At 38.4% G+C, this 23,414-nt stretch overlaps 1 protein-coding gene across 2 annotated transcripts; it reads right to left on the reverse strand.

Moving 5' to 3' along the window:
• Nucleotides 1-370: 370 nt before the first annotated feature.
• RNASEH2B (ribonuclease H2 subunit B) lies at nucleotides 371-23,355 on the reverse strand. Of its 2 annotated transcripts, XM_075199074.1 has the most exons (11): nucleotides 23,121-23,323; nucleotides 15,949-16,020; nucleotides 12,881-12,988; nucleotides 11,940-12,016; nucleotides 10,309-10,426; nucleotides 9,071-9,135; nucleotides 6,114-6,219; nucleotides 4,310-4,391; nucleotides 3,732-3,774; nucleotides 3,298-3,372; nucleotides 371-552 (listed from the first exon to the last, which is right to left on the reverse strand). In XM_075199074.1, exons 1-11 carry the CDS (start codon nucleotides 23,182-23,184, stop codon nucleotides 445-447), a joined length of 918 nt encoding a protein of 305 aa, XP_075055175.1. In that variant the 5' UTR covers nucleotides 23,185-23,323; the 3' UTR covers nucleotides 371-444. The 2 variants fall into 2 exon arrangements, with proteins under 2 accessions (XP_075055175.1, XP_075055176.1); XM_075199075.1 differs by lacking the exon at nucleotides 3,298-3,372 and having other exon boundaries at nucleotides 23,121-23,355.
• Between the last annotated feature and the right edge of the window lie 59 nt (nucleotides 23,356-23,414).

Genomic DNA, 23,414 nt, shown 5'->3' on the forward strand with positions numbered 1-23,414 from the left:
TGCAAAACAGAATACTAATTTGCACCCCTTGCATTGTAACATGGTTTTGTCCAGGAGACTTAAATAGGAAGTTTCTTAAGTTAAGATCCTTAATGAATCAGGCCCCATGACTCTAAACTCTATGGAGATCGTGAGTGCATACACACTGCAGGATTGGAAGGCGTCTGGAACAAGATTTTTAAACAGGACGAGCAATCAAATGAAAAGACGATCAGTACTTTGGAATGACTCATTCATCGTGTAATTATACATACTACTGCGATATCTGGCCGAACGGTCGTTTATTGGGCGATTGGCCCGACAATAGGCTAGGTACACACAACAAGTTACACAACTAAACATGTAAAACATTCAAACAAGTAAACAGCAGTTAAAGAAAAAACACCTTTTATTAAATAAAACATTTAACTTTTTTTTTTTTAATAAAGTTTCAACCCTCCCACATTATTTTGCAGCCTTGCCTTTTGGACTAAAAAAAGAGGATATGTTCTTCATCCCACTTTTGTCCACTTTAGCCAAAGATTTCTGAGCTGCCGTCATCTTGCTATTAGTCTGCAAGTGGAATGACAGAGAAATACAATGATCAGAGTACTAGAAGAAAACACAATATTTATATTTTAAAAAAAACATATTAGCGGTTTTGTTTAATACATTTAATCAGAGACACCCATCTAGTAACATCAGTAAGTATTGTAAACAAGTATTACAAGCTATAACAAACAAATCTGACATTAAAGCAGGAAGGAGCTGGGGGCCGCAGGTGAAGGCCCAGTGGGCCGCAGGTGAAGGCCCAGTGGGCCGCATACTAAGCATTACTGTTCTAGAGTGTCAACCAATGTAATAAACACAAATTGAAAAAAAAAAAAAGCTATAAAAGGAGAGTACAATACACAGGGCATTAGAAGCCATAGACAACAAGTTCTGTAAGAGCAGTTCATTTATAGTGCAAGAAATGAAAAGACCATACTGTTTAGTCTACGCACTTACATTGCATTCTCAGGACTTTGTTTGATAAAACTTATGACAAAATATATCTACACCTCTCCTCTTGGCAAGCTTTGGCAATATATTTATCTATAATCCCCTGAGATTTGTTTGTCATCATCTTTCCTCAGTGCACACATGCTACTAGATGTCTTGGGAGTGGTTTCAATATAACTGTGGACTGAAATTTTACTCCAATACCTTCTCTGGTTGCAGGCCTGGACAAATCCCGGACATTGCCATAGAGACTAGGCTACCTTCTGTATACTGCCCTTCCTCCAGAATTGCCCCTGTAATTGAAGCAGTATGTCCACTCTGCAGTGCTTCATCTGGGAACAATTATAACTGTTTCCCAGCATTTATATATCCCACACAGCATTTATATATCTCACACAGTGTATTGTTGCAACAGCGACCACTTCTGCACTCACAGGAAACCCTGGTAAGATGACAACCGGGGTTTCTGCATAATTGCAGTGTTACACAAAGCTGTGTGTGGGATGTACAGTCATGGACAAAAGTTTTGAGAGTGACACAAGTATTGGTTTTCACAAAGTTTGCTGCTTCAGTGTTTTTAGACCTTTTTGTCAGATGTTGCTATGGTATACTGAAGTATACTGGCCATGGACCCAAAATTTCTATGTTTTGATCCCAAAGCCACTTAGTTATCACTTTTGCCTTATGGGAAGGTGTTCCATCATGCTGGAAAAGGCACTGTTCATCACCAAACTGTTCTTGGATGGTTGGGAGAAGTTGCTCTTGGAGGATGTTTTGGTACCATTCGTTATTCATGGCTGTGTTCTTAGGCACAATTGTGAGTGAGCCCACTCAATTGGCTGAGAAGCAACCTCACACATGAATGGTCTCAGGATGCTTTACTGTTGGCACAACACAGGACTGATGGTAGCGCTCACCTTTCCTTCTCCGGACAAGTGTTTCTTCAGATGCCCCAAACAATCTGGAAGGGGATTCATCAGAGAAAATGACTTTACCCCAGTCTTCAGCAGTCCAATTCCTGTACCTTTTGCAAAATATCAGTCTGTCCCTGATGTTTTTCCTGGAGAGAAGTGGCTTCTTTGCTGGTCTTCTTGACCCCAGACCATCCTCCAAAAGTTTCGGCCTCATTGTGCGTGCAGATGCCCTCAGACCTGTTTACTGAGCAAGCTCTGCACTGGTGGTGCTCCGATCACGCAGCTGAATCAACTTCAGGAGACAGTCCTGGCGCTTGCTGGACATTCTTGGGTGCCCTGAAGCCTTCTTCACAACTATTAAACCTCTCCTTGAAGATTCGATAAATGGTTGATTTAGGTGCAATCTTACTAGCAGCATTATCCTTGCCTTGATGACTGTACATGTTACCTTGCAGGTAACCATGGTTAACAGAGGAAGAACAATGATTACAACTCAATCAGCATGACAGAGTGATCTCCAGCATTGTCCTCGTCAATACTCAGCTGTGTTAATGAAAGAATCACTGACCTGATGTCAGCTGATCCTTTTGTGGCAGGGCTGAAATGAAGTGTTTTGGGATAAAGTTCATGGTCATGGCAAAGAGGGACTTTGAAATTAATTGCAATTCATCTGATCAGTCTCCATGACATTCTGGAGTATATACAAATTGCCATCATAAAAACTGAGTCAGCAGACTTTGCGAAAAATAATGTGTGTGTCATTCTCATAACTTTTGGCTATAACTGTATACATTCAGGCAATCAGTTCTAAATAGTTCTTTGCTCTCTGCGGCAGTTTAGTTCAATTCAATAATCTGATTAAAATAAATGCTATCCATGCTAGAGGAGCAGTGGGATTGGATTTGTCCATATGCTACAGACACTATAAAGAGGTCTTCTGATCAATGCTAAACTTTAAATGATACGTTTCTATGGTCATTTTGCGGTTCAATAGGAGTATAAATGAACAATATGAATATAAACTTTTACACAATTTCCAAACAAAAGCAAAAGCACTGCATTAGCATTAGTAGGGCATTTATGTAAGCCAAGTTCAAGCACAGACAGGACACAAAACATAAGCAGTAAGAATCACATACAGAATTAAGTTATTACAGCTACACTGAGGTCACCTACAGGTACAGATAGAAACTGCACTGCTCAGGTAAAGCATTGTGCTCTGCTGACAGGTGCTGTACTATATGTGAAGAACTATGGCATGACATCTTCATTTAACACTACGCAATAGCGTGTTGATGTGTGCAATACTACCACCTCCATCTGGACGCATCAGACACATGCCACCAACATTTAATGGTATTAAGAAAGGAACTGGCATGGTTATGTAAAATAAAAGGCCCACCTTTTTCAGTGCACTGGAATTATATTTTGTGTAGTCCTCTTCAGCTTCCACAGGCTTGTCAGAAATTTTCCTTTTCTGCAAATTTAGAATATACTCAATAACACAACCTGCTATCATATCTTCCCCAAACAGGGTCAGCAATCCATAATTTAACAAACAAAAAAAGGGCAGCAATCCATAAAAGCATTATTTATATCATTTTTATTAAGTTATTCTCCCCCAGCAGCTACAGTACAAACTAAACCAATAGTAATATTAATGTTACTGGAAGGAGAATCAAACAGCTCTGACCAACTATGTATAGCCTGTGCTAAATCCAGCATAGTGCTATCCTTACTGCAGAACAAAGGAAATGGATAGTTTGATGATTGGAAATGATTTAGCCGATGCAGGGCGTACAAGTGCTGTATGCACGCATTTATACTGTAGATTACCTTTGTAGGAGGCTCTGGGGTTGGGCTGGTGACATCCGGCAGACTAGAAGGTAAAAATAAATAAAACCGACAATATTCCCATTTCCAGATTTGTACATTTTTGTTAGGCAAAATTAACAAATTATTATGTTTATTTAAATGCAACTACATTAGATAATGTTTGTAGTTTAGAAAATCTCACCTACTATCAAGCTGCTATTGTGCAGGGAAGATTTGCAAATTAGCAAATGTAACAGAGAGTCTGATTTCACAGACTTGGGGTTGATCATGTTCCATCAATCAACCACTAGTCAACAGTTTACTTAGCAATGTTTTTTTTTGTATTATTTATTAATGCATATTAAATACATGTAGTGATGAGACATTTGAACTGGTGAAAGAGAAAATATACTGTCATATGGGAAACCTTAGCTGAAGCTCCGAGTGATATACAATGAACTGGTAGAATTGTTCAAGATAAACATATTATCTTACGGAACTTATTATTTAATAAAAACATTACTGTTCTTGAAGTGTGGTTAATGGAAACATATTTTCGAGTTCTATTTTTTGTAGGAAAGAAATGTTAATAGTCTTACTTTAAATACCGGGACAGCTCTTTACGGAGATCTTCAGGTAAGTACTCAGATATCATTCCATGTGCGTAACGAATGTAATCCTCTGTTCAAATTGAAATACAAGCTCACATTATAACAGATCAATAGAAATGATGGCTAAGTGTGTTTTTACATTTGTTGAAGTAGTGAATCAAAGTAAATGCAACTGGAAAGTAAAAAAGAATACAAGCAGACATTTTTCCTTCTACTTATTTTGGTCAGAAGAAACCTGTGGGAAAGCCTGTGATTGGCAACTTAAGACTAAACATGTAGTAAAAAAACAAAAACAGGATATAACTTTAAATCAAAATAGCACAGGTGTACCACCACACTAAGTATAATCCATAGACAATAGGATTCACAGTTAGGTGTTAAGCAAGAAAATTTCTATAGTTCAACTCAAACATGACCTGACATTTTTGGAGAGGGTGTATGAGAGAGCTGTGTAAATATAACATGAACAAGTATAAGAATTTTGAGGAATTCAGACCAGTGAGAATAGATTTAGCCAAGATTTGTTGAATTAATGTAAGTTGGATTTTTAATGGGTTACATAAATAATAAAAAAAAAGTAGAATAGGAATACAAGACAAAAAAAAAAAAATGTACATGAATTCATAAATCACATAGGGGAACATTTTTAGAACTTGTCAATATGGAAAACGCATTTTTTTTAAAAAAAATAAAATAAAAAATACAGATAAATCTTTTTCTCCTATGACTACGCTGGGACTGAGAGGAGGCCACCTTACCCTGCCCTAGCCCACTGAAAAGAACCAACAGCTATTAGATGCGACAGAAGGAAGGAAGAACAGTCTCCAGACCAATATGGAAGTCAAATTCCAGACTCATCTAGAAGCGATTAAAGAACCAAATTAATATCCCACCATAGAAAACTCTGGTGCCCCGTCCAAAATGGGAACATGGAGATATAGGTCTATGAACGCATAAAGACCCAAGGTGCATTGTATACCCGCTTGAGAAAAATATTGAGGGCTTTTAAGTCCAATATAGGGCAAAAGGACGTTTCTCTTGGGCACCTAAAACACATTTGAGTACAAAACAGCGCATTGCTGTGATAACAGGATCAAAGCGGTGACTTGGAAATCTTGAAGAGACTAAATACAAAAGCAGAATTGGTGAGCACACTCTGGGTGCATTGATCTCCATGAAATGAAGAAAGAAAAAGGGAGGAGATTTCTCAAACATCCCAAAATCTGCTAAACCGTCCTCCCACTTATTTTTTGCCCGTGATACATGTACTTATGAGTGGGAGAACAATGAGCTTGGTTCTATAGCAGAAAATTGCTCTGACCCAATTGCTTGAGAAATCACCTATTTTGATTGCAGGGCAAAGAGATTTCCAGTGAAAGGGAGGGGAATTTGTGATCTATTTTTGGAGTTGGGGTCAGATAGCCAAACTCTCAATCATAGTGTCGTGTTGTATGGCCACTGAGTTGGCCAAGACCCTGTTCAGCAATTCTCTCAGTTCATTGGCTTTGCCGTCCAGGCAATGGGACAAGGGCAACCTGAAGCAGTGTGACAAACAAGCAGCACAAAAAGAATAGAGAGTATATGTACATCATCATCATTTATTTATATAGCGCCACTGATTCCGAAGCGCTGTACAGAGAACTCATTCACATCAGTCATACATTACTCTTGGTCTAGAACAGGATTGTTCAAGGCTTTCTGTGACTTGTAGTTAAACCATATTTGGAGTCCTAGATTACCAACCTATGGTCTAACTCTAAAGGATATTATGGCACGTGTGCAGCAGTTTTACCTTCTTTAATGTCCGATCCCTCTTTACTCCGAATAAAGCTAGCAGACTGGACACCGCCTCCAACACACACATCACTGTCTTTTAGGACCTTAACAGTCTGATCAACCTATAAAAACATACATGCACAGAATCTTAAATAGAATACAGCTTAACGAAAAAGTACAGTGTTCTATAAAACAACAATTAGAGAGTAGGGGAAATCCATATTCCTTCACCTATATGGGAAACCATCAGCACGTTAGGGAATATATATTTTTTGCATTTTTATTTAAAATTTTTGTAATTATTTCAGTAAATGTTATAAGTAGTTGTATAATCATTTAATATATATACATATATATATATATATATATAAATAAGTCATAGCTGCACCAGTCAGAAAGGAGAGCATAAGAGCATACGGCTTCTTGGAAAGCGAGCGGATGAAAAGCAGGGAGTGGTCATGCAATAAGTGGGTGTGGTTATGTTAAATAGTGGGTTTGGTTTCATTGAGGGAGAGATAGGACTATGAACATTTAGAAAATAACATTAACTTAGAAACAGGAATTGTGAATATTGTGTTGTCACATGAACCAATACACAGAACAAGGAACCAGTTGATGAAAGTCTTGCTTTATACATATTTTAGATGTTTTTATAAAGTCACATTAACAATACTTTTATGGTAACAATTTCCTGGGTGTCAAAGGGTATTTAAAACCCTTTATGACCCGAGGTGGTGGTCTCCTCAGTGACCAAACACATTCTTATGTTTAAATTGGAAGAAATATTTAAATTTTATGGGCATTCGTTGGAACAAACAAAACAGACAACATGAACTGTTCTTTAATTCTACTGTACTCATGGTCTGAGGCAGTCAGAGGTCTAGAAATAGGATACATGTCATTATATTTTGTTTTACCAGGGAAAACCTTGACCCAATAATAGGTCTCCACAATTTAGGCAAGGTCAGTGAATAGTAAGTAACATGGTAGTTACTATTATTAATTCCTGTACCAATTTATTAGGAGCTACTTGGAGGATGAAGGGTTTAATATAATATATCTTCTATAATATAAATGCTTAGTGGCGTGTGTTAGTCTGTCTGTGTGTGGAAAAAATAAAACCAAGCTGCAGCGCCACCTGCTGGGCGGAGTTATACACTGACCTACTAAATTCTTAGTGTGTGTGGAAAAAAAATTCAGAAAGGGCTGAAATTTGGTATACTAAGATGTTTTTAATTTGTTAATTTAATTTGTTAATTGTTAAAAGTGTTTATAAAGATTTAAAAAAAATAAAATATATATATATATATATATATATATATATATATATATATTTCTTGAAGGAGAAGTGACAGTTGGGAGTGGTTGGTGGTTGCCGGGGATAACAGTGGGGAGTGGTTGGTGGTTGCCGGGGGTGACAGAGTGAGAGGAGTGTGATACTCAGGACCGCTGAGAGAGATCCCTGTGTCTGGATAGACATCTGGATAGATGTGGCGATGAAAATGAAGGATGAGGTGGAGAAGAATGATGAGGTGGTGACATGTGGACAAAACCACGTTAAAAAAGGGCGCTTACGTCGGGAAGTAACGCTCTTCCCCTGAGGAGGCCTGGCCTAGCCCCAAATGCATGACAAGAACCTTTTTAACACCTTAAGTAGCTTGATTTGACTAGAATGCATGAGTATCATGCACGGGTTAACTTGTATATATATATTTTATATTATAGCACTTTAATGCAATTCATGTCTCATTAAAACACGAAAAAGCAAAAGACAACAAATATGTTACCAGTCGCAATCCCATTCAAACAGTTTCTCTGCAAAGTAATAAACTGTGAACATTATTCAGGTTTGACCTTTACACACTGTAAATCTATATTCACAGTTCAGGCATATTCACAAAAGTAGATACCGTATATACTCGAGTATAAGTCGACCCGAATATAAGCTGAGGCACCTAATTTTACCACCAAAAACTGGGAAAACTTATTGACTCGAGTATAAGCCTAGGGTGGGAAATGCAGCAGCTACTGGTATTTTTTTTTTTTTTTCAAAAGCTCACTTCTGTTTAATTACTGTACTTTCAGTCAGTTTTAAACACTCAGGATAATCACAGTCTTAAAAAATGATGTCATAACATTTCTATAGGGATTCATTTTTAGCAAAAGCATAAATAACAGTACATGACAAGGAACATTCAAAAATGATTATAAAATCATTGTGTACAACCTAACATAAAAAAAATCAAAAGATAATTTAAGCAATACTATGCATCTCTCTGTCTTCATTCGCTTTATAACATCTTTCCTGTCTCTGGACGGTTTCCTTCAGTGGGTGACCAGATAGTGGCTCTATAAGGACAAGCCTACAAAATGACCTGTATTGACCGTTACACCTCAGTCAAAATGTGCTACATTCCTTTATAGGAAAAGACAGCACAGTTACATTGAAAGTAGGATGTGCCTGGGCTGAGAATCCTAGTCAGCAAAATGACAACTACACATTTTACATATTTTCCTTTCAGTTTGAGAAAATAACACCACAGCAACAAAAATGCCAGCATATGCTCCCCAGATCTTTTGTAGGTCTATTAAAGTCCAGATTAGAGGACTTTAAATGTTTATGTGCCATTCATTCTCGTTTTACTCACACTCCCGAAAACCAGGCATTCCAAGGATAATTGTGAATGGTCTCGTTTGCATTAGTCTATCTTAAATTAACATGCACTACATGTCTTCCATATATTTTGCATCCCAAATGCCGAACTTCCTGTCAGTGGAACGCACATGCATTCCACTGCGGAAGATAAGAGCTCAGGGACCGGACACCAGGTTAGTTCACCCGTGTATAAGCCGAGGAGGCTTTTTCAGCATACAAAAATGTGCTGAAAAACTCGGCTTATACACGAGTATATACGGTATATGCATTTATCAAAGCCAAACAGATGATTTCTGTATAAGGCAAAGCAAAGTCACCTTTCTCTTTAGCCATGCTAGAGTTTTGTCTTTGCTGTACTTGTAAAATTTTTTGCTGTCATTTTCTAGGAAAAAAAAAGAAGAAAGATAAAATAAAGATTACAACAGGAACAGCATACTGCAATAGTGAAGATCTTTACCTAAAACTACATCTGTAGTTTTGGATGAAGTATAAATGGTTACATCCAAATGTATAATAGGCACCATTGTAGTGGAAGGTCATGTGCATACAGCCATCTTTATTTCCCGGCCACTATCATTCTGTTTTTTGATATGGTAACAGAGGATAGACACATACTTGCACTGATGTCTATGGAATGATGCACTGTCTGTGCACACAGAAGTGTTGCAGAGAAGGATGTTGGAGCAATTACAAGGAAAGTAGAACATATACCACTTTCATCCATTTCTTCCCCGTCTCTCTAAGCACCAGTGTATGCAGTCACTCCAGTGTTCAATGATCAGTGTACGTTTCTCCTCCTTTCCCCTTGCATAAAAACCCCCAGAAAAGATGGTACATGGAAATAAAAATGTCATACAGCCATGAGGGGTCTGTGTCATTAGGGTTTATGAAGCACTTAAAAATCCTGCAACCAGAAGCATTTTCCATGCTAAATATGCCTAGTTCAACACAAAGCAAATTCTACACTTGTCTGTTATGTGTAAGGCTATGAGCAAACTGCTTTAAAAATTTATAGAAGTTAGGAACATTCAAGAACAGTATACATACATGAATATCTTCAACTACAACAGGTTATAAGATTGTACTACAAACAAAGAGTCTGGCTACTACACAGAGAAGGAACACCATAAGAACACTAAACACTATGGGCCTCATTTAGAGATAGGAGTAAGTTCAGCTAGAAGGTGCACTTTTGGAATTTCAGGAAACCATGTTGTGATGCGAGGAGGTGGGGCTAAAATGTGCAAATAAGTTTAGAGTTGGGTGGTCGGCGCATCATAGTTCAACTCTAAAACAGTGCTAAAATACAGCTGCCCAGTGTATTTGTTAAATGTAAAGTGGGGCAGAATTTTCCCTGCATGCAAAAAACACACACACAAAAAATGATGGCACCTCCCATTTTAGCAGTGATGATTGTTCTATGAAAGGGAACCACATTTCCCACCAATTTTATGAATAGTTGATATGTATAATTTTGTATTATGCGTAACTTTAGCATGAAAGACTACGCAAGCCATTATCACAGCGATATGATCTCTTGACTTAGATAAAGCACCTTTTTCTTCTGTTACGTGATGAAGTGACTGTACAACCTTTGTACACTGTAGTAACAAGTTACAGGACGGAAACTCTTCATCTACCACAATCTGTTCCACTGGCTGAAATTTTCCTTGCTTAGAGAAAACAAAAAACAAAAAAAAAGATCAATTAATAATGGATACAATCTGTCTGAAAAATATTTTGCAGATTTTCTTAGGGAATTAATGATGAAGGAGCCAAAACTCCCCATGACCAGTTCACATTTTTATATTTTTGAGGTGCGTCTATTTTGAATTGAATAATTGGTTCATCTTTCACTCTATAGAAATGAATTTGTTACTTTGGTATGGCTTTTTCATAGCTAGCATAGTGAATATAAAATATTTTTATTTGATGAACTTGTATAGGGGAAATGGGCAGAAATTTGAAAAATACAGGTTTCCATGTTCCGTCACATAGCTACCCTCTCTCTGTATTGTCCTATATTGACAAAAACTATTTTCAGATTTTCTCTGTAATTCACCTTCATTACTTTTATATAGTAGTATAATAAAGTACATTTATTCTCAGGACGAATTGTAATTTTTAGGAGTATTGGGATAAGCACCTTATTTTTATATTACAGGGAAAATGTAGAAAAACTAGGGAAAAGAATGCATGTCGTCATAGCTAGTTTAACCCCACAAATATATTACTAAATTCATTTTATGACGTCTAACGTTTATATGGATACCTAGTATGGGTAATTATGTTCTGTTTGTTAGCAACTTATAATGTGCTAATTACTATTGTTAATGTCATCAGTTTAGAACTGTAGCAAGAAAAGCGGTTTTCTCTGCTCAGTTTAAACCCAATTATGACAGGTTTACAATGCAGTGGAGAGGGGTGGACGTAGCCAAAGGATTACATAACATGCACAGAGCTCTATATAGAATACTGTGGCATAGGTCTGGGCATACCTGTTAATTTCCAGCAGGTGCACTATACAACTGATCAGTATTACAAATGATTTGCTATTGTTGAAGTCAATGGGAGAATCTGAGTTTGTTTTTACAGAGTGCTCTGCGGTATCTTTACACTACTTCAGCCTGCCCAAATAGTAGTAGCCACAGAAATACTGCATGTAAACAGTATCTGAACATCTCTACTTGTCTGCAGGAGAATCCAAACAACCGTTAGGAAAAGAATTATAAAAAATACAGCTGTCTCGGCTTTAGACTTTCACTACAAGCGACCATTGCAGGCAGCCAGATAAGTGGGAAAGAAATCACTCCCAAATTAATGGACCTGTCCCCATGTGACAAATGGGGCAAGAGATGATTTTAAAAAAATCTCCACCCATTTTTTCATAACAAGATTATTTTTAGTTTAAGTAATTAGAGTTGTTTGTGTAATATCCTCATGCGGCAAGAAATAAATAACTTTGGAAGGATGGTTGATCATGCAGCAATTATGTGCACCTCCTTTAGGCGTGTAAAGATATTTTGGCAGACACATACAAATAATGTTTGTGAAATGAAAGACGTCTGGTAGAGCAGGTTGTTGTTTCTCTGTTAGATTAATGCGTTTCCCTATTGGTATTTGCATACGTGTGCTGGTTGGTAAAGTCTTTATCTATAGTAATACATCACAGTATAGCTACTATACCTCTTTGTCAGCTTTCACCAAATAGTATAACACATAAAACAGAGGATCCACTGGTGTTGCATACAGTAACCTCCCATCTAGAATAGAAAACAGGAAAAGCTATACATGATATCTAGCGTCAAAAAAGAATTGCTCACAAAAGAAAAAAAATATTTTTTTATTTTGGGAGATCACTAATATAAGAAATTGCAATTATATATTTATCTTTAGTGTGGCATTACCACAATGCATCATATCCCCCGGTAGGCTCCAAACACTAAATCTTCCTTTCTGCTACTCTTATGGAATGCAAACAGGTAGTGCTGTTGTCACTGCCCCTCCCATATGGACATTTGTATTCATGTGAATGGGAAGCTCATGGCATCAACAACACATCTATTAGTTTAACAAAATGTCAGTGTTATAAGGAGAGGTTCATGGTGCTCAATAGGCGGAGGCTTCAGAGTGGGCATCCGCTGTACCAGGGTAATGCCATACTGAAGGCAAGTACAACTGTTTTTCTGTTTTCTATAGTTTTGGCTGGATTTATCCCTTTAAAAAAAAACATCAGGTGCTACACTCTCATTTTGAGAACTGCCTAAAATAGATTGAATTTTCCTTGATATATTACCCACCGAAAGCACATTACGAGATGTTTATAAATAAAAGAAAAGGTGATATTGTCCATCTTAACCAGGTGATTGTTTTCATATTCTAAATTGCACTATAAAATCGCAGCTAAAATAGTATTAGTTGCTATGGACAACACTACCTTTTTCCTTTGCGCCAGTTTTTATAAATTACACTCAGTCTTTGCATTGTACAGGATACAGAGAATTACACAAATTACTGACATATAATGGTATGGGGTATTAGAAATAGAAAGGGGTTTTACGTGACAGTTTACAATAAATTGATGGTTGGACACAAATTAGGACGATACAACCACTTAATCTTCTCACCTTGTTGAACGGTTTGACCTATAAACCAAGATCGAAATTCTTCACGAAAAGCTTTCACTTCACACAGCTGCCCTCCAGAGTTGATAAATAAAAACATGGCTCCTTTATCTATAAAGATAAAAGAATGGATGTCATACCACATTAAACGACCACACTACAAATAAACTAAAAAAAAAAATAAAAAAAAAGTTAAAAACTTTCAAGAAAGCCGGTCACCATGTTACATAACAATGTATTACAACATTATTATGTTACACTGACACTAACTTTATGTTCAACAATTTATATAGCTGCACATGTGAGCTATGATTTGTAGCGCACTTTGTTCTGGTTGTATTCTGTATGGAACACGATGGGAACAAATTTTGATGAACCGCTTGTTTGAACAAATCTTGGGAGAGCAGAAAAATGAATACAACCTTTGCAAATTTATTGGGAGGCTATTAATTAAACATGCATGTATTTCTCCTTTAAAATAGGCACCAGCCTTCTTCTTGTTTTAAAACATTAAAAGTTGTTATATTAGCTGTAAAAATTAATGCATTTTGATACCCAGAACTATAAATAATGCTATATACAAATTAACAGATACATAAGAAGTTTTGGGAACCATTTTACTGTAGCCCAAGACACCAAGTAAGTTGTAGTAGGCTAGAATAAAATAGCTCACGTAGTTCTCACATTATTTTGAAGAAGACTGGGACATCTAAACATGACATTTTTATTCTAGTTTAGAGCTGGTCATACACTGACCAACCAGCTGCTTGGGTCTCTGTCAGATTTGGCCCCACATGTACATATATGTATATATTTATATGTCCAAATCGGAAGGGTCTAAACATTTGGGTCGAGTGTCCAAAAAGGCAATGAAGGGTCGTTCCATATCAAACCATCGATTGATGTGCTTGGTCCTTCATCAACAGTAAAGAAAAAAAAAAAAAAAAAGGAGGATTTTTACACTTATGAAGGAACGCTACTTTCCACGTTAAGAACCTTAGATCTGTTGAATGTAATGGTTCAAAAGGAGCACCCTTAAGCATAATCAAGCACCAGGTTGAGATCTCATGGTGCCATAGGCGATGCATAAGGTGGCTGGATATGCAAAACTCCCTGTAGAAAGGTCCTAATATCCGGCATGTCCGCCAATCGAAGCTGAAAGAAAACCGAAAGGGCTGATATTTGTACTTTTAAGGAGCCCAATCGGAGACCTGCGTCCAGGCCATCCTGGAGGAATGTCACAAACCGGGAAAGACGAAAGGCGCTGTGAAAAGGCCGAAGGGCAGTGCCCGGAGTTGGTAGTGGGCTAACCCCACTGTAAATCTGAGAAGAGACTGGTGGCCCTCCCAAATGGAGACATGAAGATGAGTCCTTTATATCTATGGACGCTAAAAATTCGTCTGCCTCCAGTCTACCGATTACCGATGCGAAATTTGTCCACTCTTAGGTGTATATTTAACCTCTTTAAATTTAAAATGGGTCGGAAAGATCCATCCAGCTTCGGGACCAGAAACAGGTTTGAATAGAACCCTTGTCTTTTTTGGTTGTCTGGTACCGTGCAAATGACTCCTGCAGAAAGAAGAGAAGCAACACAGACCCGCATCGCCTGTCTCCTTTCTGGATCGCAGGATAAAGATGTTGCAAAGAAGCGACGTGGGGCTGGACCTGAAAGGTCCTTCATGTACACTCTCGTCATGATCCCGCAAATCCAAAAGGTCTTTGAAGGATGCTATCTATTATTCCCTGAACAGACTCAATCGCCCCCCCTCACTTCTGCTGTCGCAAGAAGGGGTGATGACAGGATGCCGTCTTTTCCGGAACTTTTGCAGACGGGCGTCTCGTAGAGAAGGAGGACCTACCGCTGTATAATTATAAAGATATATAATATTGGCACTTAGCCTTCCAGCTAACTCTGATAGGCAGGAGAGGAGTCAGTCAGCAGTGTCCCCTATGTTATGGCTGAGAAGAGTCTGTTGTGTTCCTGGGCAATTCTTGGCGCGCAGATGGAGGAGTGCAAGTATGCCAGAAGAGGTGGGGGAGCTCTATATTTGTAGCTCCGTCCCCCAGGTTTCCTGCTCTTAATATTTTAATCAAAGGCTGTATTTAAATATTCTAATCAGCCACGTCATCTTGTTCCTCTGCTTTTTGTTCAGTCCTTCCTGACTGAAGACTCTGCAGCTCCCACAAGATTACCCCCAACCTTTTTCTGAAGGGGGAACTTGGTATGCCCCCCAAGATGCTGGCCGCCAATGCTCCGATTTACCGGCACACTATACCTCTGAAGGCAGCGCTGGTACGTCGGTGAGCTGTCAGTGTGACCGCGGTTTCATTAAACCGCCTGTCGCACTGTAAAAACACCCTCATCACTGTCAGTTTGGCTCTCACCAGACAGTGTAGTGTAGCTGCTTAAACGGAGTGTACTCTCTATCACTAGAGCAAACTCCTCAGATAATATCCAAAAGAAAAAAATAAACCTTTCCTTAAAATAATAAAGGAATAAAACAGGAAATAAACGTAAAAAAATTAACTTCTTATCCATTTGTCAAGCTCTTGATCAAACTACCACTATTCACTGATAAACTGTATTAGATAAACTGTCTTAGTCCCTTGTATCATTAGTTCTCAATGCAGAAGCTGCAGCCAGACTGAGAAGAACACATAGATACTACAAGACAAATCTGAACTTGTCAGTTGCATGGTTAGTGCAACGTCCATATTTAATGCACAGTAATATATTTTTTATGTTTACTGGGATGGCAAATAACCCATACAGGCAATAGCAGAGTTTCTCAAGTTAATAGAATATAACATATTATTTAATCTCTGCCATCTGATTTATACTTTTGGATTTAGCTCCTGTTACTCATACAGGCAGCAATTAATGGTAAGTTTAAAATGGCCTAACTAACCCTGCATATTGCTCTGTAACAGCTATATATGTATATTCACACTAAATCTGCTAGGCCATATACACCCGGGACAATCACTACACTTATGTCATAGCTAACAATGTGACAGACAATAAATCATATACTGTAGGGATATCAAGAAAGGAAAGAAACTCACGGCACCTGTCAATGGACTGCGTAGCTTTGCAAACAAGGTTTTATCACTTGGGTTCTTGGCGTCATCTTTTAGGGTTTCTGGAAAATAGACACAAATTTGAGAAAGTTTAAATTAAATAATATCAATCATCAAATCAATGATATCTCAGACTAAAAGCACGTTTGGGCCTGGCCATATTTACACTATGTTTCATGACAAAAAAACAAACACAAACAACTTAAAGGACCATTAAACCCAACAATCGAAATGTTCAAGTATGGTCATTTTCATTGCAGCTCTGTTAAAGATTATCTACCCGTTCCATTAGACAGCTAAAGCTTCTTTCTGTGTCCTGATTGAATATTATCCATATAATAATAGCATAAGTACGACTCTTAGAAGTGCCTTATTTCTATGATGCTGTTGTCTGAGCAGGGCACATCATACACATCATCATCATATATTTATATAGCGCCACTAATTCCGCAGCGCCCCATTGGAGCTTACAGTCTAAATACCCTAATATAGACACACACTCACACACAGACAGAGAGGTAGAGACTAGAGTCAATTTTGATAGTGGCCAATTAACCTGCCAGTATGTTTTTGGAGTGTGGGAGGAAACTGGAGCACCCGGAGGAAACCCATGCAAACTCCACACAGATAAGGCCATAGTCGGGAATTGAACTCATGACCCCAGTGCTGTGAGGCAGAAGTGCTAACCACTAGGCCACTGTGCTGCCCCCAGCAAATTAAACATTTTGTTCTGTAGATCTGCAGAAAAATATTGCTGTTGTAATCGGATGCATCATTTCAGAGTTATTTTGCAAAACATCTGTCATTTACAACAATGCATTATCATTGTCCTCAGAAAAATGTGACAGTTGCCAATACACCTGTGCACCTGCTGGGTGGTCTGGAAACTGTGACAGATAATGAATTTTTCTGTGCACCTGCTGGGTGGTTTCAGATGATGCAGTCGAGTCATCTCGCTATCCTGTAGAATTCCTTAATTCAATTACTTTAAGTGGGATGCCACCACATGACCTTACTTTAAAATTAGGCACTACTGTTGTGTTGATCCGAAATATGGATACTAGCAAAGGTATGGTTAACGGAAGAAAGCTTCAGGTGATCCTAATACATTACATCTAATGGTTTTAACTGAGGAGGCTGAAGGACAACGCATTGATCTACAACCATGCAACACTTCTTTCTCTTTGTTGCTTAAATGATGGCAATTCCCCGTAATTATCACACTCGACATGACAATAAACAAGTCAAGGACAAACCCATCAAAAGGTTGGCATGTGGTTACCTGAATCGGTGTTTACACATGGACATAGACAATGATTTTTTGTTATAACAAAAAGATTGATTAACAGGCGCTAGAATGTCATACAGAATACGATAGTCCAAATGATCATCAAAGTCCACATGGATATCTTCTTAATTCTCTTCACCGTATAATATTCATCAGTAAAGACCGATAAGAAAAGGAAATGTATATAATAGTGAAGTATGTCACAACACAAGGTTCTCTGTAAAATCCAATAGGATTCCTCACCACATGGGGGGATTATCACCCAAGACTCAAATTCCAGTGAAAATAAATGCAATCACTGTGCGTTACGGTAACCCCCAATGGTATTGAGCCTACACCAATCACGAATAATACAGGCCTTGTGACATCACTTTTAGACAAATTCCCACAGCAAATCTTATCAAGGTCCCTCTTGCCGGGACAGATCCCACTCAAAAAATAAAACCTGATCCCACACTCCAACATGTGCAGCTCCCACGGTAATCCAACAGCAGGAACACAGCTGTGGACTTTGATGATCATTTGGACTATTGTATTCTGTATGACATATTCTAGCGCCTGTTGATCCATCCTTTTGTTATATGTGTACTTAGGAGTGTGGTATCCTGTTGATGTTATTTGGGCTGCTATTATATATTGAAGCGCTCTGGGATATAATTTTTACATCAATCATTTTTTGTTGTTCTGGGTTCCAAAGAAATTTTGAAGGAACTCCAAACTATTATACAAATAGAAAAGGATTTGCCTGTCCTGTTGTCTTACAATATGACATTAAATTTAGGTGGTTTTCATGTTACCACACTTGTATTTAATCATTTAATGTTTGATGAATCACCACTGATACCAGCAGCCTTTCTTTTACATGAAACAAAGCAGGGGAAAAAAAAATCACAGACGTATCCTCGAATGTCTACTTGAACACTATCCACAATTGAATTCCAACAAGGTAATTGAAGTTACTGACAGGGAACAAGACATTTTAAATGCTTTTGACACTTTGCTTCCAAATGAAAAGCAGGCTATATGCTGGAATCACATCAGACAAGATGATAAATTCTGGCTCAGACAGCATGGTTCAACATCAATTGACATAAAGGTTTATTCAACGGATATAAATCGATTTACTAAATTCACAATCAGAAGTATAATACGTGGGGTAGATACAATACTCCGCATTATTCTTCAGAACAACGCAGGGCATGCATTATTACCATTACCACAGTAATTCTAACGCGGATTTCTGAAAACGGCTCAAGGAGCTGCAAGCAAAAATCAGTGTTCAAATTACCATAGTAGTGATAATTGTGTGCGGCCCGCGTTGTTTTAAAGAACAATGTGGGAAATTGAATCTTCCCCATAAAGGTCTTAACGAAAACTAAAAGAAAATGAAGTCAGGCCTTTGAATGTGAAATTAATTGTATAATCTGTACACAAGCTGGATGATGGATTTTAAAAGAACATAAGATTTTGGAAAAACACAGGATCACAAGCATTCAATACGTTTACTACAGTTTCCGCTTTTAGGCAATACATTTACTATGCTTTTTCAATACATTTTACATTGCTTCCGACAATGCATTTAATATTAGGGATGTGCACCGGCGACTTTTGGTGTCTCGTGTTTTTGATCCGGATTTTCGTGATGTTTTGGGTTCGGATTTGTTTCGCAAAACACCTGCCGAAAGGTTTTGGTTCGGATTTAAGGTTTTGGATTCGGATTTTTTTTGAAAAAAGCATAAAAAGTTCAAAAATCAAGTTTTTGGGCTTATTTTCACTCCTACGCTATTATTAACCTAAATAACATTCAATAACAAGCATTTCCACTAATTTACAGTCTATTCTGAACACCTCACAATATAGTTATTAGTCCAAAACGTTGCAACGAGGTATCTTTCTGGACTGCGTAGTGGAGTGGTCCCCACAATATAATAAGAAAACCATCAACTGGTCTTAATCGCACTAAAAAATGTACCTGGACTGCATAGAGGAGTGGTCACCACAATAGAATTTAAAAACCCAGAACTTGTATGATTCGCACCAATAAATGTATCTGGACTGCGTAGAGGAGTGGTCACCACAATATATATAATAAGAAAACCATCAACTAGTATGAATCGCACCGAATAATGTACCTGGACTGCGTAGAGGAGTGGGTCACCACAATATAATAAGAAAACCATCAACTGGTCTTAATCGCACCAAAAAATGTACCTTGACTGCATAGAGGAGTGGTCACCACAATATAATTTAAAAACCCTGAACTTGTATGATTCGCACCAATAAATGTATCTGGACTGCGTAGAGGAGTGGTCACCACAATATAATAAGAAAACCATCAACTGGTCTGAATCGCACCAAAAAATGTACCTGGACTGCGTAGAGGAGTGGGTCACCACAATATAATTAAAAACCCTGAACTTGTATGATTCGCACCAATAAATGTATCCGGACTGCGTAGAGGAGTGGTCACCACAATATATATAATAAGAAAACCATCAACTGGTCTGAATCGCACCAAAAAATTTACCTGGACTGGCTAGAGGAGTGGTCACCACAATATAATTAAAAAACCCTCCACGGGTCTGAATTCAAAAAAAAAAGTTTCTGGACTGCGTAGTGGGGTGGCCCCGGTACACAATTTGATACCGGGACCACAATACCTCCTCCAAGTTCCAAGTGTAGTGTTTATAACATCTTAACACTACACTAATTCTAGCACGTCAAAACCTCTTGTTTTAAATAATGACAGGGCATTTAACTTTTGATTTAATTTATTGAATTTGTTGGCATTTTCTTTTACTTTTTGAACATGGCAAACGACTGTTGAATGGTCACATAATGCCAAAAAAATAGTTGCAAGATGGAATTGTCCTTGGGCCCTCCCACCCACCCTTATGTTGTTGAAATAGGACATGCACACTTTAACAAACCAATCATTTCAGCGACAGGGCCTACCAAACAACTGTGGCTGAAATGATTGGTTTGTTTGGGCCCCCACACCAAAAAAAAAATTCATCTCTCCCTGTACAAACTAAACAGGCTCTACTGAGGAAAGATGTTGTCCTCATCCTCAACCTCTGATTCCTCTCCCCCTACAGTGTGTACTTTCTCCTCCTCACACATTATCAATTCGTCCCCACTGGACTCCACAACCACAGGTCCCTCTGTACTATCTGGAGGGCAGTGCTGTACTTCATTGAGGAATAGATTATTCATTTTTATAAACATCATTTTTTCAACGTTGTGAGGAAGCAACCTCCTTTGCCGCTCACTGACTAGGTTCCCCGCTGCACTAAAAACTCTTTCTGAGTACACACTGGAGGGGGGACAACTCAGGTAAAATAGAGCCAGTTTGTACAGGGGCTTCCAAACTGCCTTTTGGAGTTCTACCACGTCACTACCTCAAGTTAATTTAGATTGCAAGGCTTGTAAATACTTTGAAGATAAAAAAAGCAGGCTGCACAGACTGTGGAGCTAGAAAGTGAAATTAAATGGACCACGTTACTTTGGTGGCTATCTATGCCCCCCCCCCCCTACACTTGTAGTTGAATATAAAAAAGCAGCCTGCATAGACTGTAGAACTAGAAATTCAAATATACAAAAAAATGGACAAAGGCAGTTTGGTATCTGTCTGCATCAGATCCCCTCTCCACTTGGAGTAAAATATAAAACTATTCAGCCGTTATATAATCTAGAATATAAATAGAAATTGAGAAAGGCAATTTGGTATCTGTCTGCATCATAATCATCAACATCCTCCTCCCGGTGTACAACATTCACACCTTCATTAGCCAAATCTGTAACTGGACTGTGGGTGATCCTTCCAGCATATGCAGAGGGCGTGCTGCAAATGCTGGATGGAGTCACCTCTTCCCGTACAGTGATGGGAAGGTCAGGGTTCACAACCAACAACACCCTTGGACTCGCCTTGGGGATTTGTGATGCCATCTGTTTAGAAGGCAGAGTTCTTTGCTGTTTTGTTGTTGTTGCTGACAGCATAACTCTCTTCAATTTTTTGTAAGGGGGGGGGGAGGAGGAGGGCTTAGATCCTTGGGTGAAGCTGGACCACTAGTCATGAACACGGGCCAGGGCCTAAGCCGTTCCTTACCACTACGTGTCGTAAATGGCATATTGCCAACTTTACGTTTCTCCTCAGATGATTTTAAGTTTCTCTTTTTGCTATTTTTTGAGAACTTGGGCTTTTTGGATTTTACATGCCCTGTACTAGGAGATTGGGCATCGGGCTTGCCAGACGACGTTGATGGCATTTCATCGTCTATGTCATGACTAGTGGCAGCAGCTTCAGCATTAGGAGGAAGTGGGTCTTGATCTTTCCCTACTTTATACTCCAAATTTTGGTTTTCCATTATATGTAGCACAATATACTGCAGAATGTGTGAACTTGGTAATATTGCAGACAGTACCAATGGACTTATACTGCTGGATTGGTTTTGCAAATTTAGTTATAATTATTATTTTTTTTAATTTATTTTTTTAGTGTGTTTTTATAACTTTTTTTTTTTTTTTTAAAAACTTGGGAATAATGGGTAAATAACTATGCCCTTTGAAGCACAGAGCACAGGACACAGCACCACTGGACTGAACAGGACACAGCACAGGAGCCAGCAGCACCACTGAACTCAGCAGGACAGAGCACAGGACACAGCACCACTGGACTGGACTGATATACTGCAGAATGTGTGAACTTTGTAATATTGCAGTACCACTGGACTTTTACTGCTGAATGTGTGAACTTGGTAATATTGCAGTACCAATGGGCTTATACTGCAGGATTGGTTTTGAAAATTTTGTTGTAATTAATTTTTTTTTTAATTATTTTTTTATATTTTTTAAAACACTTGGGAATAATGGGGAAATAAAATAACTATGCCCTTAGAAGCACAGAGCACGGGACACAGCACCACTGGACTGAACAGGACACAGCACAGGACCCAGCAGCACCACTGAACTCAAAATTGACAGAACACAGCACACAGCACCACTGGACTGATACTGCAGAACAGAACACAGCACAGCACAGCATCATCATCATCATTTATTTATATAGCGCCACTATCCGAAATCCGAGTGCGCTCATCTCTATTTAATATGATTTCCGGCTTTTCATGGCATTTAATATTTTTCCTGCAATTCATTTAATTTGATTTCCGGCTCTTTCAATGAATGTGGGCAGAACAGTGGCCTAGTGGTTAGCACTTCTGCCTCACAGTACTGGGGTCATGAGTTCAATTCTCGTGACAATGGCCTTATCTGTGAGAAGTTTGTATGGGTTTGCTCCACTTTCCTCCCACACTCCAAAAGTGTGTGTTAAGGAATTTAGACTGCAAGATCCAATGGGGCAGGGACTGATGTGAATGAGTTCTCTAGTGGCGTCATATAAATAACTGATGATGATGATTTGCATCTGGCAATGCTTTTAATAAGTTTCTGGCTTTTACCCGCTTCCATTTTGGCCCTACTTTAAGAAGAAAATGTGATTGGATAATAATTTGATTCACTATGAGGCTTTCTTTAATACAATAGCAATCATTTACCACAAAATGAATATATATGAAGGGGGTTAGGAGACACTGTAACATGCACACTATGTACACAAGTTTAGAGAACTGAAGATCTTATTTCCCTACTAATACGTTCCATTGTGTTTCCATCTTGCTAATATTTATACAAAATAGTGGCTCTATCTCGGCTTCATTTACAATCAATAACAAAGTAGTGACACTCACATTGCGCCCATACAATATGAGAAGTCAATGTGCACCTTGTAAATATGTATAAGTGACAGACATAACAGTTACTGGAACAGGACTTTATCTGCTGTTATGGATCACTTAGAGCAAACAATGACGATACCTGGCACTATCAGCACCCACTGGTCGCTCTGCACATCTTCGGGCCTCTTCTTTCGGGACAACATGGTCTATAAACAGTATAAACCCCCCAGCAGTCTGATGCAGGGAGCTCAGCTTGGCGCTCTCCTGAGCCGTACTACTGCGCGGAAGGGGAGGGGTGATGTCTGTTTCCAATAATTGTGCTGAATATTGAGGCCACAGGTAAATAGTACGCTGACAAACGAATACTTTATGTGTATACTATATGTCACTTCATTTAGGTAGGGGATTTTAGTTAAAACAGCGTTTTCTAGCC

The sequence above is a fragment of the Mixophyes fleayi genome, chromosome 2, assembly GCF_038048845.1.
Source record: "Mixophyes fleayi isolate aMixFle1 chromosome 2, aMixFle1.hap1, whole genome shotgun sequence".
Taxonomy (NCBI): Eukaryota; Metazoa; Chordata; class Amphibia; order Anura; family Limnodynastidae; genus Mixophyes; species Mixophyes fleayi.